This window comes from Pseudogymnoascus verrucosus (genome assembly GCF_001662655.1).
Source record: "Pseudogymnoascus verrucosus strain UAMH 10579 unplaced genomic scaffold scaffold_6, whole genome shotgun sequence".
Classification (NCBI taxonomy): Eukaryota; Fungi; Ascomycota; class Leotiomycetes; order Thelebolales; family Thelebolaceae; genus Pseudogymnoascus; species Pseudogymnoascus verrucosus.
The window spans coordinates 487,615-508,429 of NW_017263657.1; the positions used below are offsets into that span (position 1 = coordinate 487,615).

Consider the following 20,815-nt stretch of genomic DNA (forward strand, 5'->3'; position numbering starts at 1 on the left):
TCTGCAAAAAAAAAACTGAAGATGTTGAAATTCCGAGTGAAAGCTGATGCATTGGAGCGAGAAGGGGTATATATTGGAGATTGGGGGGGTCGAAATGTCCTTAGACCTTCTAAAAACAAAGAAGGTCAATATGGTAAGTTTCTCTTGGTTATTCACAAAGATTTCAATTAATGGCCATGGTAGATACATCCGAGGATCGTATTGAGCGGCTCAATACCATGGAGCCAGATTGGGAAGCCAAAGAAGAGAGAGCTCTTGTCCGAAAATTAGACCTCCGAGTGCTATTTCCTTGCGGTAAGCATCCATTGAATATTACTTCCCTATACTTTTGCTAATTACATGGCTAGTTGTGATCTATGTGCTGGCATACCTTGATCGGTCCAATCTTGGAAATGTCAAGATTCTCCAGAAGGGAGGTCCCGACTCTCTGGAAACCAGTTTGAATCTTAAAAATGGCGACTTTAATTGGGTGGGTTATTCCTCGTTCCGTATCCTGGATAATGACTGATTGGCAGGCCGTATCCATTGCATACTTCACCGTCACCGCGATGCTGATTCCAGCCACCCTCTTGCTGAAAAAGTTATCCGCTAAGATATTTTTCCCTATTTGCATGGTTCTATGTGAGAGGCTTTCCATATCCTATTCTTAAGGATAGTTCAGCTAATCTATACCAGGGGGGGCAATCGTTATGAGTATGGGCGCCTGCAGCAATTCAGGGGGATTGTTTGCAGCTCGGTTCTTTCTCGGAGTTCCAGAAGCAGGAGTGATAACCTGCGGGATAATGTTCTTCAGTTTCTGGGTACATATTTTCAACTATGGATCTGTCATAGAAGTTTTGCTGACTCGATTAAGTATAAACCAAGTGAGCGTGCCATTCGAATAGGCATATTTTACAGCTCGAATTCAATTGCTCAAGCAATTTCCGGATTTCTTGCAGTCGGAATTGATCATGTAAGTAAATATACTACAACAAGAAAGAAGATAATGCTAATATTTGATAGTTAAACGGCCATGGAGGTCTGAAATCATGGCAATGGGTCTTTATAATCGAAGGCGCCATGTCAATATTCTGCGCTATACCTATATATTTCATACTGTTAACATTTCCTGAGGATTCAACTGCTTTATCTGATAGAGGTATGTCAATTTCTGCCTCCATTATTACAAAATGACTTACTTGAGTAGAACGATACATTGCCATTAATAGATTTGGACGTGGAAGCACCCGTAAAACTGACGTTTCTTGGGATACGATGGCATTTATTAGGTACCTTTCAACCAAGACACGAATTTAATGTTGATTTTTGCTAAACTTATAATATAGGATTATGACTCGCCCGTCAACTTATGCTTTCTTTCTGAGTTATATATGCATTGCGATTGCGGCAGTTGCACAAGCAACCTTCCTCCCAACAATCCTTAAATCAGTGAGCTTCAGTTTCCCTGACTTTACATACACTAGCTGACCCTGACAGTTGATGAAATTCGATACCACGAAAGCAAATATCTATACCGCCATTGTGAATATTGTGGCAGTTCCACTATATTGGACCTATCCTCTTCACTCGGACTGGACGAGAGAACGAATGTGGCATTTTATTGTTCCAGTGGCAGCTTCTGTTCCATGTTACGCGGTGTGGACTTATGCTGGTTCACACCCTAATGAGCATACCATTAGCTATATTTCTATGTACGGAATGGCCTTTCTTGGACAGCTGTTACTTGTTGCACAGCCGGTATTGCTATCGTATCGCAGCTCCACGCTATACGGTGCAGCTGAGCAAGCTGTGGGGACTTCTACAGCTGTTGCATCCCTGTCCATTGCAAGTATAATTGCCCCACAGGTACGCTTCGATTTTTATATCATTCGCAATATTGTTTCCTTCACCTACTAACAATTAGACAGATGTATCCTAATAGCGATGCGCCATACTATCTTCAGGGATTTACCGCCACTGTTTCCCTACTGGCAGCTAGCATTGTTATCTATGCTACCATCCCGTTTTTCCTCCAACTCGAAGCAAGCCAACGCAAGAAAAAGACAGGTCATGCATTGCCATTACAGTCTTTGGAGGACTCAGAGAACAGCCAAGTATCCGCAGCTGCAATGGCAGAGTTGCACCAGCTGAATCAACTTGGCGATGGTGAGAATTCTTTGAAACCAAAAGCTGTCCATGAGGAAACTGTTTAGGAATATTTCATTTTGATGGAACATATTAAAATGGCGATTTCCAATATAGCTGCAGCTACAGCATATTTCAACCTGTATGTCCTATTGTCAGGTGTAACGGACTCGTAACTCTCGATCCTAGGGATCTACCATAAATACATTTATTGCAACGAAATACAGGAATCTGGCTTTTTATTCACATAAAATTATTACGACGCAAGAATTAAATGCTATGGTCACTTGGAGAAACGCTAGCGCGAGTATGCAGTTTCGTCTATGATATTAACACTCCCTCCGACGAAGGAACATGCATGTGTATATAATCAAATAAGGTTTCCATACCCTAAATATTTCAAGGCTCAAACTGCCAGGCGCAAACGGCCATACTCGGCTCATCATCTAACATCGCAGCACTCGCACTGGCACCATTAATCTTCCCATTAACTGTATAGACATCCATAGCACTAAGTTTTCCCCCCTGATGCCCGTTAAAGGTTGCAACGCCATCAAGAGTCCAAGTTTCAGAGCCCCGGTCATCCGCAAATGCTCTTTCTAGCTTCAACATGCTAAGTCCCGAACTAGCTTCGCCAGCGAGAACGAAGTACTCGTTTTGTAGTGGCTCTGTCTCTGGTATGTCCATCGGAACTCCAGGTCCACCATCGGGATCCACGTAGTTAGGGTCTGTGCTTGGATCGTAGTCTTGCTCGTCTTCTGTACCAGAAATATAATCTTCATCGTCTGATTCGTGACCTTCAGGTATCAAACTCGCAGGGTCGAAAGTCTCGAGGGAATCCCTTTCCGATGGAATATAATGTTCCCTTACAAGTTTTGGTCCTATTAATTGATATGATGCCCCTGTCCCAATTGAAGTTTCGACACATGTTTTGCGGTCCTCGTCCAAGTCAAAACTTAGCAGATTTGAGATTTTGAGCTTCCCATCCCTTCCAGCTGTGATCACCACATCGCGGCTCGGTGTTGAGTTTGAAGGGATGACTGCCACCCCAGTGACTCCCCCCTCAGAATGGAAGCGTATTGGGTCTTCGGTAGTCATCTCATTAGGGTCTGTTACATCTTCAAGGAGCGTCCAGTAAGACGTAAGAAGATTTCCATCATCTCCCACACTGTAAATGCCGGAGCTTACTTCCGCAGGCTCTGAAGGTGCGGAACCAGGCTCTGGAGTCCAGGATAAATTCCAGGCTGGCGATGGCGAATGAGATGCTAGTGTCCATAATATCTTCGGCTCATCACCTTGAAGACCATGCCCTGGGATACGGACGACATATACAGAGCCTGAATAGAGCGTGCATGCCAAAACGCCGGGATGGAGGGGATGAAAGCGGATTGATGTGATAGCAGCTTTCTCCGAGAATGGTGTGAATGTTTTTGACGGCGTAAGACGGGGTGGAGAGCCACCAGCTGTAAACGTCCGAATCGAGCCGTCTGATGACCCAACAGCTACAGCAGTAGGCTTGCTAGGGGATACATGAAGTGCCGTGACCGCAACTGGAATATCAATGGTTTGGGCGATATCACTACCGTCGAGATCAGCCTAGGGGGTTAACCAGGTGAATGTGGGATTTTTCACTCACATATTGTCTGTCGAAATCTGGAACAGGCGCAATGATCCGGGACTAGAATCACCCTGCGAGTAAGGCAGATCTGTATTCGCAGTTGATGTTCGAGTTCCAACGATGAAATGATCAAGAGCACTGGGAAGGTAACCAAGGCATGTTGGCACCTGGTGTGGAATCTGTGCCGATGCGCGAAGAATAAATCGAGACATGGTAAGTAATTAATAACCCCTTACAACAAATGTGCTGGTGGAGGTTTGCTAGAAATCTTCTTCCCAGATCCTCAGGAGCTACTCAGTGCAGTAAAAGCAGCATTGGTCCTAGAACGGGAATAGGGAAGTGGAAGGCTGACAACAAGGGGCAGTTTTGGTGGGGGGTCTTGGCGTTAGAGCGACCATAGCTCACAGAAAATTAAGCATCCCATCCGCAGTGCCATACACAAGCTTGCGTATCATAGGCATAGCGTGGAATCGGGGCCTTTTTCCGCCTAAAGGGTGAGTATTGATAGTCAACTCTTTATTCATTTACATAGTACTCAGTCCTTTTTAGTTGTTCTTCACACCTCTCTTTTTGTCCACTGTTCCCGAGGTTTTTTGATGTCTTGGCACTAAATACAGACCCCGCATATAGATAAGTGTGTAGGTTGGCCATTGTATCCGTCGGCCAAAAGGAGAATATAAAACGAAAATGGAAAATAATATGGAAATAATATATGCAATTATTCATGTACATGGTTTGCAAATTACTGTTCTATGACATGAAAAATCGGAACATATATCAGTAATTCTACAGATGGGAAATCGGAATTCCGTACCACATCTAACTGGGCATAGTGCGCGGGGTTGGAGATCGATCTGTATCGGCCCTACCTAATCGCCGAAACAGCAGAACACCTTACTTAAGTACTTACCTTATACAATTGCGTGCTTCGTACATAAGAACTTTATAAGTGTAGCCACTCAATTCAATCTAACAACGTACTTGTAGATAGAGAGAGCCTCCCTCTGTAAATCAACAAAAATGAGGAGCAAAAAGGAGTCGATTGAGATAGATTCGGTGAGTATCGATCATATACTACTGAAGTAGCGATACTGTGGGTCTCACCGCTACACTGGCTTATCAATCATTCTGGTTACAAATATGTAGCTACATCGTCAGTCCATTCCTGGTGCATCTATCTCCTCGGGTTATAAAAGCGTCACTCCTCCCTTCCTGGTGTACATCTCACTCTGTTCATCTTGCTCGAAATACTCTGGCAAACTCTGACCTATATCCTCTATCCTTTTAAACAAATATTCCCAACCTTATAGTCACCTTATTCCAATATGTCTGTCTCACTTTACCAAGTCAGCGTCGCGCCCTTCATCGCCGAGTTGAAGATCGTCTCCAAGCTCCTCACAAAGGGTCTGGAGCATGTTAAGGGCGACGAGTCCGCCCTCATCGATGCCCGCATCATTGAAGACATGCAGCCGCTTACCTACCAAGTAAGTTACCCCGCAATTGCCAGGCCAAACTTGAGAGTCAAATCAGGACTGACATCAAAATAAGATCCAACGCATCAGTGACACAGCCAAGGGACTTGCTGTCCGCATGGGCAAGGTTGAGCCTGTCGCCATGGCCGACGAGGAGAAGACCTTCCCTGAGCTCCAGGAGCGCATCGCCAAGACCATTGCTGTCTTAGAAAGTGTTGACCCAAAATCATTCGAGGGTAGTAAGTTTGGCCATCACTTCCTACGCTTGGATAAAGATTGACGTTTTATAGTTGAGGACAAGGAGGTTATCTTAGTTACTCGCGGCGGCGAGCAAAAGTTCACTGGCCTATCTTATGTGAACACCTTCGCTATTCCCAACTTCTACTTCCACATGTGCATGGTCTATGCCATCTTGAGGAAGGAGGGTGTACCAGTCGGCAAGATGGACTACCTCGGAAAGAACTAGAGCATCGCAGTGCTGAGGGTGTTATACTAGGTCTTTACGTGCTTGGATGATATTAGCTATGGCCTTACTTCCGCTGGATTGCTGAAGTTATAGATTTTGTTCTCAGCTGGCGGAAAATAAAAAATATCGTATCATTACGTTAATTCAGCTTCCACTGAAGATATCAAACTATTTTACTTCATAGCAGTCGCTTAAAGCTGTTGCACCCGGAGATTACCGTAAAAACTACACACTACAGCCCCAATTTAACATTTCGTGTCCCATCTGCGAAGAAGAAACGCCAAAGCTTCGGTAATAAACAGCTGAGGGTGTTCAGGGATAACAATTTGGAGTCACGTCGATCCTTGTATATAGTTCCCTCGAGTAGGTAGATCTGGTTCACGGCACCAGTATTTTTATTCTCTATGGGCGATTGGAACATCCTTGCCATCCACGTTGGTATTTCTACATCATCGTCGCCGCCGCCGAGACCACAAGACTCAGAATCACCAACCCCTCCCAACTACTAGTCCTCCTTAGCATCGTCGCGCTCGAAACCGTAGTTTCGCACCCCAAGGACGCAAAAAGGTAATCAGGGCGCTTCTGTGTGTAGTTCCCCAAACACCAATCAACCTCAAGTGCCTGCTCTAAACCTGTGGTCTTGCAGTTGGAGTAACAGATGCCGTAGAGCTCAGGATGAACCTGCGTAACGGGCGATTTACAGCAGGCCTTTAGCGCGTCCATGGTAGCCTGGCCGTTTTGGTTGGCGGCGGTATATTTGGGGCTGGTAATGTTGTGGTCATAGGGTCCCGTCGTGCCAGTGCAGGAAAAGTCATTTAGCCCGGGCAAAGAGGAATAGGGGCTGCAAGGGCTATCCATTTTTGCGGGATTAGGCGAGAGGAGTATGAGTTGTAGGTGAGGGCATGAGTTGCAGAGGAGGTATGAATTGTAGAAAAGAGATTTTTAAATGGTCTCACTGCTTAATGTATATGCGTTCACGATTGTATAGTAGAGCCAGGATGCTTCTTGGCGAAGTCCTACGACTAACATTATCCAAATCTTTTCAGGGGATAATATTATATTATCCGCCTTGATCGCTAATGTTGGCTCATAATTTGAGGTTTCAGCCTTCTTGGCAATTTATAAACTATAAATGGTGTATAGTATGTGTTATAGCGTGGGGGCTGAATTGGGGAATTTTGTAGTTTTCAGCTTTCAGTGATCCGGAAAAGAACAGAATACCCTGAAGTTACCCCTGTAAAGAATTTCTATATTCACTAGCGCAAAGTTTGACATTATCAGGCCAAGAACTAAGGGCAAAGAGGTATGATTGAAAATATGTACATGTTTGATGGACTATGGCTTCTCGAGGGCATAAGTAGTCTATAATTTAGACAATTTTGCGTCAGTACGATACCCAACTGCTGCATCCTTTGGGAGATCAGTGCCCCAGACTAGCCTACAATCCCAGTTACTTCGCTCTGCCTCATCTTGAACATCGGTTGGCAGATTGCCATACACGATGTCCGAAAAGACATACTCTGCTAGCCCACCTTCTCCGTGGAGGATCCACCTCCTTGCTATCTCTGTAGCGGAAGCATCCCCATCACGCTGTGCGTCGACAGCAAGTAACGTGCCACTGACAATCCATGCCAGCGTAAACATGCTCTGCCGTCCTTCAGCCAATGCCAAGGATAACTTATTCTTCTTGGCCAGAAGCCTCTGGCGAAGCGCATTCCAGGCCGAATTGAGGACCTGCTTAAACCTGTTGTCCCGTACTGATCCAATGGCACGCTCGATCCAAGCGCCAAAAATATCCAGGTGATTTTTGTTAAGTAAATGTCGGACAACTTCGCTACTCAAGACGTTCGTTGTTCCTTCCCAGGTCATGTTGGCAGCGGTGTCTCGCAACAGACGAGAGACATTGAGTTCCGGCTCGTCGGGCTCGTCCATATATCCCACGCCTCCCATTGCTTCTTGACACTCCTGAAGGCACACAGTTGATACCTTGCAGATGACAGCCTTTGCGGTTGCAGTAAAAGTCCGCAGTACAACCTGCATCTGCTCGCCTGCATCTGGGAGTGGGGCATATGATGCTGGTAGATTCTCCGGAGTCTTGTCGTCGGCGAAGCCTAGTAGAGCGGTGGTAAAGAAGGCGAATTGTAGAAGGCCCCTATGCTTCACTTCCATTGAAGACAGTAATCTTAGATGCATTGGGAACGTTGCTAGAGGTTGGTTTATAGTTGTTCGGGTTTTCGCAAATGACTTGGCAATCGCCATTCCGCGGCGCCAGCAAGAGAGTGCGGTGATAAAGTTGTGAGTCCTAGTTACGTTCAAAAGTTGGGCAATAGTCGCGATTCCACGATCAGCAGGGCCCACACGCCATGCGCGGACATCTTTTAGTTCGAGCTCGGCCGTGGGAAGTTGCTTTGTCCCCATCTTAACTTTAAGCCTATGGATTCTCACTCCGTTCGTAACCTCTATCTCCTTGCCATTGGAGTCGAGAATGGTTTTCCGGGTTGGTGCCACAAACAGACTCAACTGGCCCGATTCAGTTTTGGCAAGCATCAATGCAATATTGCAGTCTGTTGCCGACGAGAAGAATTTAAAACCGGAGACAAGCCAATCGCCTTCATCGACTCTTCCACATTTCCCAGTCTTTCGAGGGAGAGGCGAGTAAACGGCAACCGTCTCCGAGTTTTGCACGTCACTGCCTCCAGGCCGTTCAGTCATCCACTGACTCGAAACCCAATGGTTCTCTCTTGCTGTAAGACGGTCGAAAATTTCGTGAAATGGGTGTTCTAATGGTAATCCAGGAAGTTGCTTAGCCATAAGACGTGCTGCACCGCTGGTCATTGAAGTTGGACAAGAATAGACCGCAGAAGAAGCTGAGTATGTATAGTTGCTAAGTAAACAATAGGTTAGAAAACGCTGATTAAATGTAAGGTGTTTATCTTACAATGCGTGTTGCACGATTCTAGAATAATGCCCATAAGTTCCCTCGTACGCCAATGACATGACTCTATTTAGTTAGATTAGAGATGTATGTAACAGTTCGGACTCTGATATTGCACGCACCCATTTCTTGCTCCCCATTTCCCAATCTCTTTCCAACCATGGCTCGTTATCAGTCGATCGTATGGATACCGCTTTCCCCAGACGTCGTGCGTCTTCACATACGGCTGCTCTTTTTCGGCGTTGGCCACCCACTGGTGGATCTGCTCAGATATGGCTTCTTCGCCAAACTGGCTGAGCTTAGGCCGCACTGTATTCAAAACAGACAGTGGAAGATACCACTCAAGAACACGCTGATAAGAATCATCGGAAGTATATGGGTTCTCTAACTGTGGGACAGAGAGCATGAATCCAGTATCAATAGTAGATGGGGCAGCGAGCCTAGACGGCGGAGCCATAGTGATAAAAGTAAAAAGTTGGTATGCTGTGTCCTATTTCGCCAATGTTCTTTTGGACTTTGATGTTCTTGGGAATGTGAGCCTCGCCATTTTGTATTTATTGCTTTCCATACCACTTCTCATCACCACAGGGCATTGTCGTTGTGTTGCAGATCGCCGAAAGTCGCCGACAAACTCCCCACAGTTTTACCCCGCCATCTACCCCGCGAATTTACCCCACAGGTATCCAATTATTACCGAAATACGCCGCCGGTAATCCGTATTGGTATGTGAACCTCTAACATACTTGATCATTATACCTCCCTGTTCCGTCCGATCCAGAGACGTGTATATATTTTAAACTGAGAGTGATATTCTGCCTGCATACACTTTCATACTTTCTTGTCGTTTCCCCTCAACATGGCTTCAATCGCACCTTCTCAGAACGGAGCAGCCACACCAGCTGTACCAGTGCCAGTTTGGCGCCCTCAACAGCAACCGTCAAAAATTCCAATAAACAAATACCGAGCTCATATCAATAACAAATTTAACACGCAGCTCCGCGATTCCCATGAGCTACAAAAATGGAGTGTTACGCAGCCGCATGATTTCTGGATTGACCTCTGGTCCTATGTCGGCCTAGTACCTGATCTCCCTCCCGGAACATCGCGAGCGTACAATCCAGAGATTTCTATGACAGATGTTCCACCGTTTTTCGAGAATGCAACTATTAACTACGCTGAAAATGTTCTCACCCAGCCAGATGTCAAGCCGGAGTCCATTGCTCTTATTGGGCTTCGCGAAGGAAATAGCCTCGACGGAGAGAAATGGTCATGGGCGACACTGAGAGAAAATGTGCGAAAGGTTAGGAGTGGCTTGCTACGAAGCGGGATCAAGGAGGGCGACAGAGTGGCGGCTTTGATATCCACGTCTACTTGGTCGATTGTTGTGTTCCTAGCTGCTGCCAGCATAGGGGCCGTCTTCACGTCGATAGCCCCAGACTTAGGAGTCGAGGTAAATCTCACACTGGAATTTGGCCGCTTTTGAAAAGCTCGTATTAATCGTACATAGGGCTGCATATCCAGACTGCGACAAGTGACCCCATCCATCTTGTTTGCAGATAGCCACGTCACATATAAAGGCAAGCAAAAATCTAATGGTGCCAAAATCTCGAATATCGTGGACAAACTCGCAATTAAGACAGAAGTCGTTCTCATTCCTACCGCAAGGGTCGAGCAGACCAATTTTTCAACACTGGACCATTTTCTCTCTCGGTCAAAATTGTCCGACAAGCTTCAATTCGCCCGAGTCTCATTTTCGGCTCCTCTCTACATCTTGTACTCCAGTGGAACTTCAGGGCCGCCCAAGTGCTTAGTTCACCAGCATGGAGTTATTATGCAGCACAAAAAAATAGCAAAGCTGCATAACTCTCTCAAGCCAGGAGAAGTTGTGTTCCAATATTCTAGCACGTCATGGGTCCTTTGGAATATCATGGTTGGGCATTTATCTGCAGGAACTACTCTTGTATTATACGACGGATCTCCTACCTGGCCAAATCCTCAACAAATGCTGAAAATCATCGAGCAACATAAGGTTTCTTACTGGGGGGCATCGCCAAAATATCTCCAGGCACTAGAATCAACCCGATGCGTACCAAAAGAGGAGTACGATCTCTCGTCACTAAGAATGGTCCAGTCAGGTGGAGCTCATTTAGCAGCGGAACAATATCACTGGTTTTATCGTGCATTCCCTGCAGACATCCACTTGACCAGCGTTACTGGCGGAACAGATATCGTAACATCATGGATATGCACTGATCCTGCTGGCCCATTATATGCAGGAGAAATTCAGCTCATAGCTCTAGGCCTCGATATCGACATTGCGGATTCTGTGACTGGAGAGTCAATCAGAGGTACGGGCGAATCTGGGGAGATGATATGTCGGCAACCTTTTCCGTCTATGCCAGTTTTTATGTGGGGAGATGAAGGCAATGTCAAGTACAAAGAAGCATATTTCGACAGATTCGACTTTCCCTGTTGGACGCAGCATGACTGGGCCAGCTTCAATCCATTAACTGGCGGCGCCACAGTGCATGGTCGGAGGTTAGTCTTCCAATCCAAATACTTTGCATATTGGACTCGTTGGGTGCTAACTCCAAATAGTGATGGGGTTCTAAATCCGCAAGGCATTCGATTTGGATCTTCAGAGATTTACTCAATCACAGAAGCACCCCCATTCATATATACCATCGCAGCAACCTTGTGCATCGGAAGGAGACGGAAGGGCAAAGACTCCGACGAGTCTGTATTCCTCTTTGTGGTCATGCGATCTGGTGAGAACCTCACCGATAAGCTACTGGGACAACTCAAGACTGCCATTCGAACGAGTTTAAGTGCCAGGCATGTCCCTAGATACATCATACAGGTGGACGATATCCCAATGACGATGAACGGAAAGAAGATTGAAACTCTTGTGAAGCAGATTATCTGTAGCGGCGAAATGCCAAAGCAAGTAAGTAGCACGGTGGCCAATCCCGAGTGTCTCGATAAATTCATAAAGTTTTACTCGGTGGAAGAGAGAATGTCGAAGCTGTAACGCATGGTAGAATATAGAGATATAGAACCTATTAGAGAATAGAATGTGTATTTACCTCCGCTTCTCAAACGCGTCTATGCTACTTACCAGCTTTGCCTCGGCCTTTAAACAACATCTCGTGCAACTCATGGTCCATATTCGACACAAACATTTTATTGTTAAACAGGCCGTTAAATACATGGACAATAAGTCTTAATTTTACTAATACTTAAACGATGTGTGCGTAATTTGGAGTGCGTGGGGCTATCTACACATAAGATCAGTCATCACAGCCAAAATGATGTCTGAATCGTTTTCTAATAAACGCAGTATTACTTTGTAGTATACTAAGAACTACCTATATGACAGTGGTATAAATCCCTTGGCTAGTTTTATTCAGCGGCCATTATCCGGAGTGCTTCTTCGGTACCGATAGATCTTTTTATGTTCTTCTAAGAATAGAAATGTCAGAATGGTATGGGGACCGAGGCGGATGAAACTAGGCACCCAGCCGCGGAAAATCCAAGTGAAGCCTTCTTTGCAATATATACTACGAAGGAGTCCCGGCAAGCTCTGCCGATGTGATTCGGCTGGAGATGCACTCATAACTCGAGTCTTGATGACATCCACGGGGCTGCAGACTGTTGTTGCGACGAACCCAGCCATAACCGAGGCCGTAATATGCGTATATATATTGTCAGTCATCCCGGCCTTTCCAATGCATAACCCCTTAAACGTGTCGTATGTTGCGAATTGCGACGCCGTCATGAGTACCGCACGTGTGCAATTCGGCCAGATCCCACGGAACAGACTGCCAGCCCCTTCAGTGCGAGTCATATGCACGAGTCCGTGAATAGCATGCTGATAATTACGTCGTTGCGCAGGAGGAAGAGCAGCATCTCCCTGCATTCGTACATTCAGCACATCGGCCGGGTTTCCTGCCACTCCACCAATGAAGCCCGAAATTGATGCCATTGTGACGAGAGTGAGTGGGCCTGGAGGCGACGATGAGGATGTGAAGTGAGGCTTCAACTCCTCATAAATCCCAAAACGGGTTGTTGAGTAAGTTATTTGGCGAAGGAGGGATGCAGATAACTAGATCGTATATAGCACAGCGTAAGCAATACCTTCAAGGTGTTTATATTTCCTTCTCTCGGTCTAATTTGCCGTGGTGGATAGATGAGTGGCATATACATACACCATTGTACAGGCCTTGTAAGCCATTATTCCTCACAATGTGCACAAACGTGCTCATCATTGTTTTTGGCCCATCAGCTAAGCGTGTCTGCAGGCGAACCTTAACTACAGTTCATAGGTTAAATAGAGGTTCTCTGTCTACTGAGATCTAGCAAGAGTGAATAAATCTCACCAAGATCCAACGGATGTGTAACTCCAGCAGCAAAGCAAGATGCTGAACCACCTAGCCAGAAAGGATAATGTAGAGTAGTCTTTTTCACAGTCGAAGTCGCTTGAGATTGTTCTGTATCCCCATTTGCGCTGCCACAACTTGACATCTTGTGATACAATATAATCCGGACATTCCAGCTAAACCAGAGGGTCGAAATCGAAGACAGAGATGAGAATACTAATTTAATAGTATAATTTTATTTAAGCTCAATCACCTAGCTATTTTTATACTAGCTACTATTTTCTTTGTCATTTGTCTCTGCTGCTAGAAACCCAGGCGTTCAGGAGCACTGATTCGATATTTTAAATCTCGGCGTCCATGCTCTTTCGCCGAACACCCTTCAACTATTCCCCGAGACCACTTAAATGCGGGATACATTAGAAGGGGCATATGATCATTTCTTGTTTGAAGATGGTCCGGTCATGTTCGGGTAAGCACGAAATTGGCATTCCATACTCTCCACAGCTCTTCCCGGGAGGAACCTCAAACGGCCGAAAATCGCCGAGATCTCAACATCAACATTGGTATAAACATTATGTTGGCGTCTATGTCTGTGGCTATAACAAATAGTATTGCGAAGCAGCTGAAGACTGTCGAAACTATAATCTCTGCCAAAAAAAAATGAACCGGTCCATCTTCCGTGCGTGGCGCAGCGTCCAACCAGGATCCAGCCACCCAGTTGCTCCTGGGCGCCGCTATGCTTCATCAGCGTCATTCAACTGGGAGGATCCGCTTGCCGCCTCAGAATTGTATACGGAGGAAGAGTTAGCAATTCAAGATACCGCTCGGCAATATTGCCAGGAGCGATTGCTACCGCGTGTTCTAGGTATGCGCTCCCTATATTTCAATACTCACAGAGCTATGTTGACGTGTTCCTGCCGGGTCCAGATGGTTACAGGAACGAACAGTATGACCGCAAGATCATAAAGGAAATGGGGGAGCTTGGCCTTCTCGGCGCGAGTATTGAAGGGTACGGCTGCGCAGGCGCTAGCACAGTCGCGTCTGGATTGATAGCCAAGGAGGTCGAGCGTGTAGATTCAGGATACCGTTCCGGCATGTCTGTGCAGAGCTCACTGATAATGACTGGGATTTACGAGTTTGGGACACAGGAGCAAAAGGATCGATTTCTGCCAGAGTTGGCGAATGGAAACCTGGTGGGATGTTTCGGTCTCACAGAACCAAATCACGGCTCTGACCCTGGTTCGATTGAGACCATCGCTAAGGAGCATCCGACGAAGAAGGGTCAGTATTTGCTCTCCGGGGCGAAGACTTGGATTACCAACTCCCCAATCTCAGATGTCATGTTAGTCTGGGCGAAGCTCGAGAGCACAGGGAAAATCCGCGGGTTCCTCGTCGAGCGAAGCAAATGCCCACCAGGCACATTAGAGACTCCCGCTATCAAGAACAAGAATGGCCTTCGAGCGTCAATTACGGGAATGATCCAGATGGACGATTGTCCTGTCGCAGCTGAGAACATGTTCCCAGATGTCGAGGGGCTTAGGGGCCCATTCACTTGTCTCAACAGTGCGAGACTCGGAATCGCCTTCGGAGCAATGGGTGCATTGGAAGACTCCCTGAGCCGGGCACGAACTTATGCGCTCGACCGAAAGCAATTCAAAGGGAATCCTCTGGCAAAGTACCAACTAATACAAAAGAAGTTGGCAGATGCTGCTACGGATGCCGCCTATGGAACTTTGGCAGCCACGCAGGTGGCTCGGCTGAAGGACTCAAATAAATTAACACCTGAAATGATCTCAATGGTGAAGAGACAAAACTGCGACCGTGCTCTAACCAACGTTCGCGCGTAAGTTTTCCTTCCCGATCTTCCGCATAGATTTTGTCAACCCTCAATCTGTGTAGCTCGGCTACTTACTACTTTCCCAAATCACAGACTCCAAGAGATTTTTGGTGGCAACGCAGCAAGCGACGAGTATCACATTGGCCGGCACGTATCTAATCTGTTCGTTGTACAAACATATGAGGGTCAGAGCGATATCCATGGTAAGTTCTTCTCGAGAAAAAGGCCATTGACGTTCAGATAGTAGAAATTATGCTGACCATCGACAGCCTTGATTCTAGGACGAGCTATCACAGGTGTTCAGGCATTTTGCTAAGCAGCGAGGTCAACGATTGCCTATGGGCCGTTGATAACAGAAAATTTAGCTGTAATATCTGCCACAATGCCGAACTGGATATTTTATTAGTAGCTACGTAGCATTAGACACAGATTTAAGCTATTTGTGGGCGCATGTAGCCGGCATGAGTTTAGCAACGAATAATTGCAAGGGACTCCATTCATACCAATTTTCGCTGCATCAACATTCCCCCATAGTTCTTTATTATAATTTTCCTCTTAGCAATTGCCTTGTTAATGTGTGATAAACTACAGTCGGGAGCTATTATTCCTGTTAGTGCATGCGATTTTTAAAGGGGCCATGAGGATGCCTGCGATAGATGTGTCTAATTAGATTAAAAGGTTTATAAAACCGTTTCCGTCAATGTTCTCCACGATTCATATTCGTAGTCGTATCTTTTAGAGACATTGAATTAGGATAATCTCGTCATTGCCCGTGAAGAAGTGCCGCTTCCACGGCGCAATCGGCTCTACCACTGTGCTCTCCATCCAATGATTCGACGTGCAACATCCAAAGCAGCACATCCAGAGCCAATATCATAAGCCTAACTCAGGAATCGACTCCCATAGGATCCATCCGGGCAATATAGGAGGCCGCTGGGCCGTCACCGGAAGTTCTACTCGGTCTCTCCACACCACTGCCGAGGTCACTTCGTAAATGGCATAATATGATAGAATCAGTCAAATGTTAAACCCATCATTCCTTAAAACTGTTGCAGGCTCAACTCAGCTTCAATGTTACTAGATATCTTTATTTTATCGAATCTCTATCCCATTTACTAACAAAATGACGACATACCACGTATCAGCGATGCGGTTCTCGCGGAATATGATAAATATATCGAAACAGAGGCAACGAGATGCTCGACGCCTAACAAGTGCGCGAGTACTTTCAAATACTTCTGGGACTTTCTCCGCAAAAAATAGTTTCACTGCTACCTTTCAGCATGCTGCTAAACTCGCCCCGAAAATTGAACGCGCGGGTTCTAAATTATTCAAGGACGCAGACGAAGCCGTAGCCGACCTAAAGAGTGGAACTACTCTTCTCAGCTCCGGATTTGGTCTTTGTGGTGTTGCAGGTAGAGAGTCATCGACCGCTAATAATTATATCTTGCAAAAAAGCTGACTTCTATCACTTCTAGAAACTCTTATACAGGCCATCCATCGGAAGGGGCCTGAAAACCTAAAATTCCAGATGGTGATATCGAATAATGCCGGCGTTGCTGGTAAGGGAGGGTTGGACATACTCACAGAGGCCGGGCAAATCAACCGAATGATAATCTCACATCTCGGCAGCAACAGGGTCCTCGAAAACAAATATCTCACTGGGGGGATTGCGCTCGAACTATGCCCACAAGGAACCCTGGCAGAGCGGATAAGAGCAGGAGGCGCTGGGATCCCGGCATTTTTTACCGCCACAGGCGCCAGTAAGTGCTCAAACAAATAATATTTTAGCAAATAAAGCGCTGTTCAAAACTAACATGAGATAGATACTCTCATTCAGGATGGGAAAATCCCCGTTCGTGTGGGCGCATCTGGAAATGTGCTGGAGCATGGCAAACCGCGGGAGGCTCGCACATTTAATGGCAGAACATACCTCATGGAAACCGCTTTAACGGGCGACGTGGCTATTATCCGAGCGTGGAAAGCAGACGCGGTGGGGAATTGTGTGTTTCGGTGAGCCCCCAGGTCACTGTTTTGGCTTGGCTATAGTTGCTAAAAATGTTATCAGATACGCAACGAAGGCATTCGGGCCCATTATGGCAAAAGCTGCTACACTCACTATAGTGGAGGCAGACAATATTGTTCCAGTTGGCTCTATACATCCAGATAATGTTGACTTGCCTGGCATCTTCGTGGACAGGGTTGTCCCCTCCACAGTGGCGAAGGTTATTGAAATCGAAAAGACACGATCGTCTGAGGCCGACAATGTGGTAAAACCAGTCGAAAGTGCCGGCGATATTCAGAGAAATCGAATTGCAAAGCGGGCTGCAAAGGAACTTAAGCAATCTGACTACGTAAATCTTGGTGCTGGTGAGTGTTGAATGCGTATCCGTTTGATAGATGCTAACGGTGGCGGTGTCCATGCAGGAATTCCGATTCTCGTCCCATCATTTGTGAAAGAGGGAGTCAAGGTTTGGGTCCAGTCGGAAAATGGAATTCTAGGCATGGTAGGTCGAAATTGGCGATACACTCAATGCCCCATAGGTTACTGGATCCATTCTGTAGGGTCCATATCCCACTACTGAAGAAATCGACCCGTAAGCTGACGCTCCCCACCCTAACTCTGCCCATGTTCTAACCAGCGTCCAGAGACATTGTAAATGCAGGAAAAGAAACCGCCAGTTTACTCCCAGGTGCATCTACCTTCGATAGCAGTGAGTCCTTTGGAATGATACGGGGTGGACACATGGACGTATCAATTTTGGGCGTTCGTATCCCGTTGTTTCCAGTTTGAGCCAAAATTAATAAATGTCTAGGCTTTGCAAGTTAGCGCCAATGGCGATCTGGCAAACTATACGATTCCTGGGAAGGCCTTCAAAGGAATGGGAGGAGCTATGGACCTAGTGTCCAATCCTGACAAGACTAGAATTGTTGTGACTACAACGCACGTCGCCAAGGATGGTTCTCCTAAAATCGTCCAAGAGTGCAGTTTACCATTGACAGGAGCAAACTGTGTTAGCACAATTATCACAGACTTGGTAAGACGGGATTATCATAGAGCAATTGGACAGTGAAGGTAACTGACAAATGATCTAGTGTGTCTTTCAGGTCGACCGCGCCAACGGCGGTCTCACTTTGACGGAACTGGCCCCGGGGGTGGATATAGAAGAGATTGAGAGAAAGACGGAGGCGAGATTTTCGATTGCAGAGTATTTGAGCCCCATGGAATAAATAGGACCTTGGAAATTGACACAACTGATTCTGTGTTCCTCTTGCTGTCAAAGTTGAAGACGTCGATTATATCGTAGACATGCTGTACTTTGTTCGGCACGATTTGAAGGGCCATGAGTCTCCGGTGCGGAGATAAATAGAGAGGCGCAAAAAGGAAGGGGCTAGGAGAAAGGGTCCAAGGGGAAGGAGCGATGAAGAATAGCGCGAATGGAAATTCTAAAAGGGGAAAGGGCGAAGAGGTATAGCGCAACTGGAAAGTGCCAATGGGAGCGCAACGAGGAAAGGGCAAAAGAGAGCATGAAGAAGGAAAGAGCGAAGGAGAAATGGGTAAAGAAGGAAGGGGCGAAGGGGGAAGGTGCAAATAGGGAAGGAGCGAAGGAGGAAAGGTTGCAACTAGCGGCAGAAGATCGAGAAGCGCGGGCCTTTGCGGCAGCCATAAAGTTGGACATGCCGTGTTTCCTGGAGTGCTCCACGCGCCAGGACATCGCGGAAAATGAGGCTCTCATAACCGTCGCGATATTATGCGCGTTTGTCTGCGGGTGCGGTGAGTTCACATACATCTAGGCACTTGTCGACTACATTTCTGTGTGGTTTGGCGGGCGAGAAGTGGCAGCAAGATGTGGATGGCGATAGCTTCTTACTGAGAAGTTCTCACCAATAGATTGTTGCTGACAGCTTCTCGCCAACGGATTCTCACCAACATATTCTTGCTGTCAAATCCAATGTCAACACCCTATTACTTGGTAGAGTGATCCTCAGAGCTATCTCTAAGGTCCTCGTGAAGATATTCGTGCAGGGGTTGGGAGCTTCCAGTGCATAAGACTTCGTGTAAGATGATACAGTGTGTGTTGGGCAGGCCAAGTGGTCATCATGAATATATAGGTTTTCCTTTCCTTTCCCAAGCACTCGGTAACTACGTATATCACCTCCCTCATACCCCCCCGATATCCTACAACCGCCTAAACACATAAACCTGTGCCTTCGCCGTCTCCAACCCCAACGCATACCTCACCCCATCACACGCCTTAACCACCCTCGCCTCATCCGCCAACAACATCTTCCACGCCGGCTTGACCCCCTCCTCCTGATCTTCCCCCGACGGCTTCTTCCCCAAGAACGCCATATCCAGCAGATACCTCAGCGGATACCCCTTCTTCCCCTCCTCCTCCGCACGATCAAACACAACCACCAAACTCCCCTTCGGCGCCGCAATCGTCAGCTTCAGCAGCAGCGCCACCGTCTTCGCCACGCTCGTCGCAGCCAGATCAGCAACAGTGTAGAACAGCGTGATCAACGCTGCCTCCTCTCCCACCAACTCCCCCACCTCCTCCTGGCTCGCCTCCAAGGGGCTAAACTTCTGCATCTCGAGCTCCAGTGCTGATTTCGCTAAGAACGGCGAGCTGTTGGCGATCGCGGATGCGGAGGCGTATTTGGAGAGTGTGGGGGGGGATAGGAGCGCTTCGTGGGAGGTGGAGACCTCGCGTGTCCAGTTCACGGTGTTGGTTAGGTTGAGATCGATGATTTGGCCTGCGTCGGAGGAGTCCTCGGATTCGAGGTCTGCTTTCGATTTGCCGTGGGCGTCGGGGCGGAAGTGTCGGACTACTGCTCCCAAGGCCAGGACCTCTGCTGGGCCGCCGCCGAAGCTGACGACTCGCAGCACTTCCTCCTCATCTTCGTCGTCGTTCTCCTCTTTCTTTTCTTCCTTATTTTTCTCCTCCTTGTCCTCCTCATCGTCATCGTCATCCTCATTCTCATCCTCGTCCTCCCTCCTACCTTGCAGCATTGCAAACAAAGGATCATCATCCAGCGTCTCCACCACCTTCACCAACAAATTCGCAAACCAAACTGCCCTCTCCGCACCCCACTTAACAACCCACGCCTCCCTAGCCTCTGCACTCCCAAATGCCGCCTTCCAATCCCCACTCCGCACCTTCTCCTCCACATCCGCCAGTACTACCTTCAGCGCCTCATAATCCTCGCACCGCGGAAACGCCTTCCTGATCGCATCAAGCAGGAGCTGCTGATCCGGCTGCCCGAGCGCCTGGTGTTCGTCTCCTGGGGGTATCACGACGGGCTTCGGCGCCGGAGGAGGACGGGGAATGTGTTTCCCGCCCTTCTTGGTGTATCCGGGACCGGACCAGCCGGGGCGTTGGCGGGGGGCGACGGGGATGGGGGTGGGTGCGAAGGGGGAGTCGGCGGAGGAGGGGGTTTTGGGGTGTTTGGGGAGGGATTTTTGTTGGCGGACGTATTTGCTCATCTTGACGGGTTGGTGGGATGAGTGAGTTTCTGTGGTATCTGTGGTGTTTTGGCCTCTGGGGTGAGCAGCGGCGGCGAGGATGGTGGAGGAGGAGGGCAGATATCTCTATCTAATCGGCGCTAGTGGTGGGGGTGGAGAAAATGTTGTGTTTATTTTCTGTATTTACAGGGGTATTTTCAGTGACGTCGGATTTAGCATAATTTACATAAATAGAAGTGTATAAATATAGAATCACGTGGAATCACGTGGTATTTGCATAAAATTCGGTTAGTGTCTTGGTGGAAAAGCTTGGCTGTTGCCTTGTGGAGCTCGGAGTGTACCCGAAGAAAAAAGGGTTTATCCGAGAGGTTTCTCCGATATTTTTATACCAACACTAACCACATTTATCCAGTTTACCACATTAGAACAACAAAGATCCTAAATTGGTATACGAGGTTACATGGTATATTTTCCCAATAGCCACGAATCCCTACACCTAAGATTGTGGCTGAGCAGT

The 20,815-nt window shown here is 47.1% G+C and overlaps 10 protein-coding genes across 10 annotated transcripts; 5 read left to right on the forward strand and 5 right to left on the reverse strand.

Annotated features, from left to right (window-relative positions):
- Positions 1 to 176: 176 nt before the first annotated feature.
- Positions 177 to 2,351, forward strand: VE01_02152 (uncharacterized protein; the record flags this gene model as incomplete). Its single annotated transcript, XM_018271663.2, has 10 exons — positions 177 to 294; positions 348 to 469; positions 516 to 621; positions 676 to 800; positions 854 to 952; positions 1,003 to 1,138; positions 1,187 to 1,268; positions 1,326 to 1,428; positions 1,477 to 1,845; positions 1,908 to 2,351. 10 exons carry the CDS (start codon positions 177 to 179, stop codon positions 2,190 to 2,192), a joined length of 1,545 nt encoding a protein of 514 aa, XP_018133540.1. The 3' UTR covers positions 2,193 to 2,351.
- A 109-nt stretch (positions 2,352 to 2,460) lies between these two features.
- Positions 2,461 to 4,502, reverse strand: VE01_02153 (uncharacterized protein). The gene is made up of 2 exons (XM_018271664.2): positions 3,761 to 4,502; positions 2,461 to 3,703 (listed from the first exon to the last, which is right to left on the reverse strand). Exons 1-2 carry the CDS (start codon positions 3,952 to 3,954, stop codon positions 2,524 to 2,526), a joined length of 1,374 nt encoding a protein of 457 aa, XP_018133539.1. The 5' UTR covers positions 3,955 to 4,502; the 3' UTR covers positions 2,461 to 2,523.
- Positions 4,503 to 4,912: 410 nt separating this feature from the next.
- Positions 4,913 to 6,100, forward strand: VE01_02154 (uncharacterized protein). Its single transcript, XM_018271665.2, has 3 exons — positions 4,913 to 5,226; positions 5,291 to 5,453; positions 5,505 to 6,100. Exons 1-3 carry the CDS (start codon positions 5,068 to 5,070, stop codon positions 5,678 to 5,680), a joined length of 498 nt encoding a protein of 165 aa, XP_018133542.1. The 5' UTR covers positions 4,913 to 5,067; the 3' UTR covers positions 5,681 to 6,100.
- Positions 6,101 to 6,124: 24 nt separating this feature from the next.
- On the reverse strand, positions 6,125 to 6,616 carry VE01_02155 (uncharacterized protein; the record flags this gene model as incomplete). Its single annotated transcript, XM_018271666.2, has 1 exon — positions 6,125 to 6,616. The coding sequence occupies exon 1, from the start codon at positions 6,536 to 6,538 to the stop codon at positions 6,125 to 6,127; it is 414 nt and encodes a 137-aa protein (XP_018133541.1). The 5' UTR covers positions 6,539 to 6,616.
- A 401-nt stretch (positions 6,617 to 7,017) lies between these two features.
- On the reverse strand, positions 7,018 to 9,205 carry VE01_02156 (uncharacterized protein). The gene is made up of 3 exons (XM_018271667.2): positions 8,738 to 9,205; positions 8,619 to 8,681; positions 7,018 to 8,564 (listed from the first exon to the last, which is right to left on the reverse strand). Exons 1-3 carry the CDS (start codon positions 9,070 to 9,072, stop codon positions 7,043 to 7,045), a joined length of 1,920 nt encoding a protein of 639 aa, XP_018133544.1. The 5' UTR covers positions 9,073 to 9,205; the 3' UTR covers positions 7,018 to 7,042.
- Positions 9,206 to 9,364: 159 nt separating this feature from the next.
- VE01_02157 (uncharacterized protein) lies at positions 9,365 to 11,646 on the forward strand (the record flags this gene model as incomplete). Its single annotated transcript, XM_018271668.2, has 3 exons — positions 9,365 to 10,065; positions 10,123 to 11,153; positions 11,214 to 11,646. The coding sequence occupies exons 1-3, from the start codon at positions 9,472 to 9,474 to the stop codon at positions 11,644 to 11,646; spliced, it is 2,058 nt and encodes a 685-aa protein (XP_018133543.1). The 5' UTR covers positions 9,365 to 9,471.
- Positions 11,647 to 12,017: 371 nt separating this feature from the next.
- On the reverse strand, positions 12,018 to 12,600 carry VE01_02158 (uncharacterized protein; the record flags this gene model as incomplete). Its single annotated transcript, XM_018271669.1, has 2 exons — positions 12,018 to 12,077; positions 12,133 to 12,600. 2 exons carry the CDS (start codon positions 12,598 to 12,600, stop codon positions 12,018 to 12,020), a joined length of 528 nt encoding a protein of 175 aa, XP_018133536.1.
- Positions 12,601 to 13,654: 1,054 nt separating this feature from the next.
- VE01_02159 (uncharacterized protein) lies at positions 13,655 to 15,156 on the forward strand (the record flags this gene model as incomplete). The annotated part of the gene is made up of 4 exons (XM_018271670.2): positions 13,655 to 13,859; positions 13,922 to 14,837; positions 14,925 to 15,034; positions 15,101 to 15,156. The coding sequence occupies 4 exons, from the start codon at positions 13,655 to 13,657 to the stop codon at positions 15,145 to 15,147; spliced, it is 1,278 nt and encodes a 425-aa protein (XP_018133535.1). The 3' UTR covers positions 15,148 to 15,156.
- A 798-nt stretch (positions 15,157 to 15,954) lies between these two features.
- Positions 15,955 to 18,383, forward strand: VE01_02160 (uncharacterized protein; the record flags this gene model as incomplete). The annotated part of the gene is made up of 9 exons (XM_018271671.2): positions 15,955 to 16,246; positions 16,310 to 16,594; positions 16,658 to 16,844; positions 16,900 to 17,201; positions 17,259 to 17,338; positions 17,397 to 17,428; positions 17,481 to 17,598; positions 17,648 to 17,869; positions 17,928 to 18,383. 9 exons carry the CDS (start codon positions 15,955 to 15,957, stop codon positions 18,060 to 18,062), a joined length of 1,653 nt encoding a protein of 550 aa, XP_018133402.1. The 3' UTR covers positions 18,063 to 18,383.
- A 137-nt stretch (positions 18,384 to 18,520) lies between these two features.
- On the reverse strand, positions 18,521 to 20,442 carry VE01_02161 (uncharacterized protein). Its single transcript, XM_018271672.2, has one exon. It carries the CDS (start codon positions 20,317 to 20,319, stop codon positions 19,012 to 19,014), a length of 1,308 nt encoding a protein of 435 aa, XP_018133403.1. The 5' UTR covers positions 20,320 to 20,442; the 3' UTR covers positions 18,521 to 19,011.
- Positions 20,443 to 20,815: the final 373 nt, after the last annotated feature.

What these genes read in the sequence shown, in the direction of transcription:
- VE01_02153 (XM_018271664.2), bottom strand. Translation starts at nt 3,954, where the DNA reads ATGTCTCGATTTATTCTTCGCGCATCGGCACAGATTCCACACCAGGTG. An exon ending in CAGATTTCGACAGACAATAT is followed by an intron (nt 3,704 to 3,760) that starts GTGAGTGAAAAA and finishes TCTCGACGGTAG; the next exon opens with TGATATCGCCCAAACCATTG.
- VE01_02154 (XM_018271665.2), top strand. Translation starts at nt 5,068, where the DNA reads ATGTCTGTCTCACTTTACCAAGTCAGCGTCGCGCCCTTCATCGCCGAG. An exon ending in TGCAGCCGCTTACCTACCAA is followed by an intron (nt 5,227 to 5,290) that starts GTAAGTTACCCC and finishes CATCAAAATAAG; the next exon opens with ATCCAACGCATCAGTGACAC. An exon ending in CCCAAAATCATTCGAGGGTA is followed by an intron (nt 5,454 to 5,504) that starts GTAAGTTTGGCC and finishes GACGTTTTATAG; the next exon opens with TTGAGGACAAGGAGGTTATC.
- VE01_02156 (XM_018271667.2), bottom strand. Translation starts at nt 9,072, where the DNA reads ATGGCTCCGCCGTCTAGGCTCGCTGCCCCATCTACTATTGATACTGGA. An exon ending in AAATGGGGAGCAAGAAATGG is followed by an intron (nt 8,682 to 8,737) that starts GTGCGTGCAATA and finishes CTAACTAAATAG; the next exon opens with AGTCATGTCATTGGCGTACG. An exon ending in AGAATCGTGCAACACGCATT is followed by an intron (nt 8,565 to 8,618) that starts GTAAGATAAACA and finishes TTGTTTACTTAG; the next exon opens with CAACTATACATACTCAGCTT.
- VE01_02161 (XM_018271672.2), bottom strand. Translation starts at nt 20,319, where the DNA reads ATGAGCAAATACGTCCGCCAACAAAAATCCCTCCCCAAACACCCCAAA.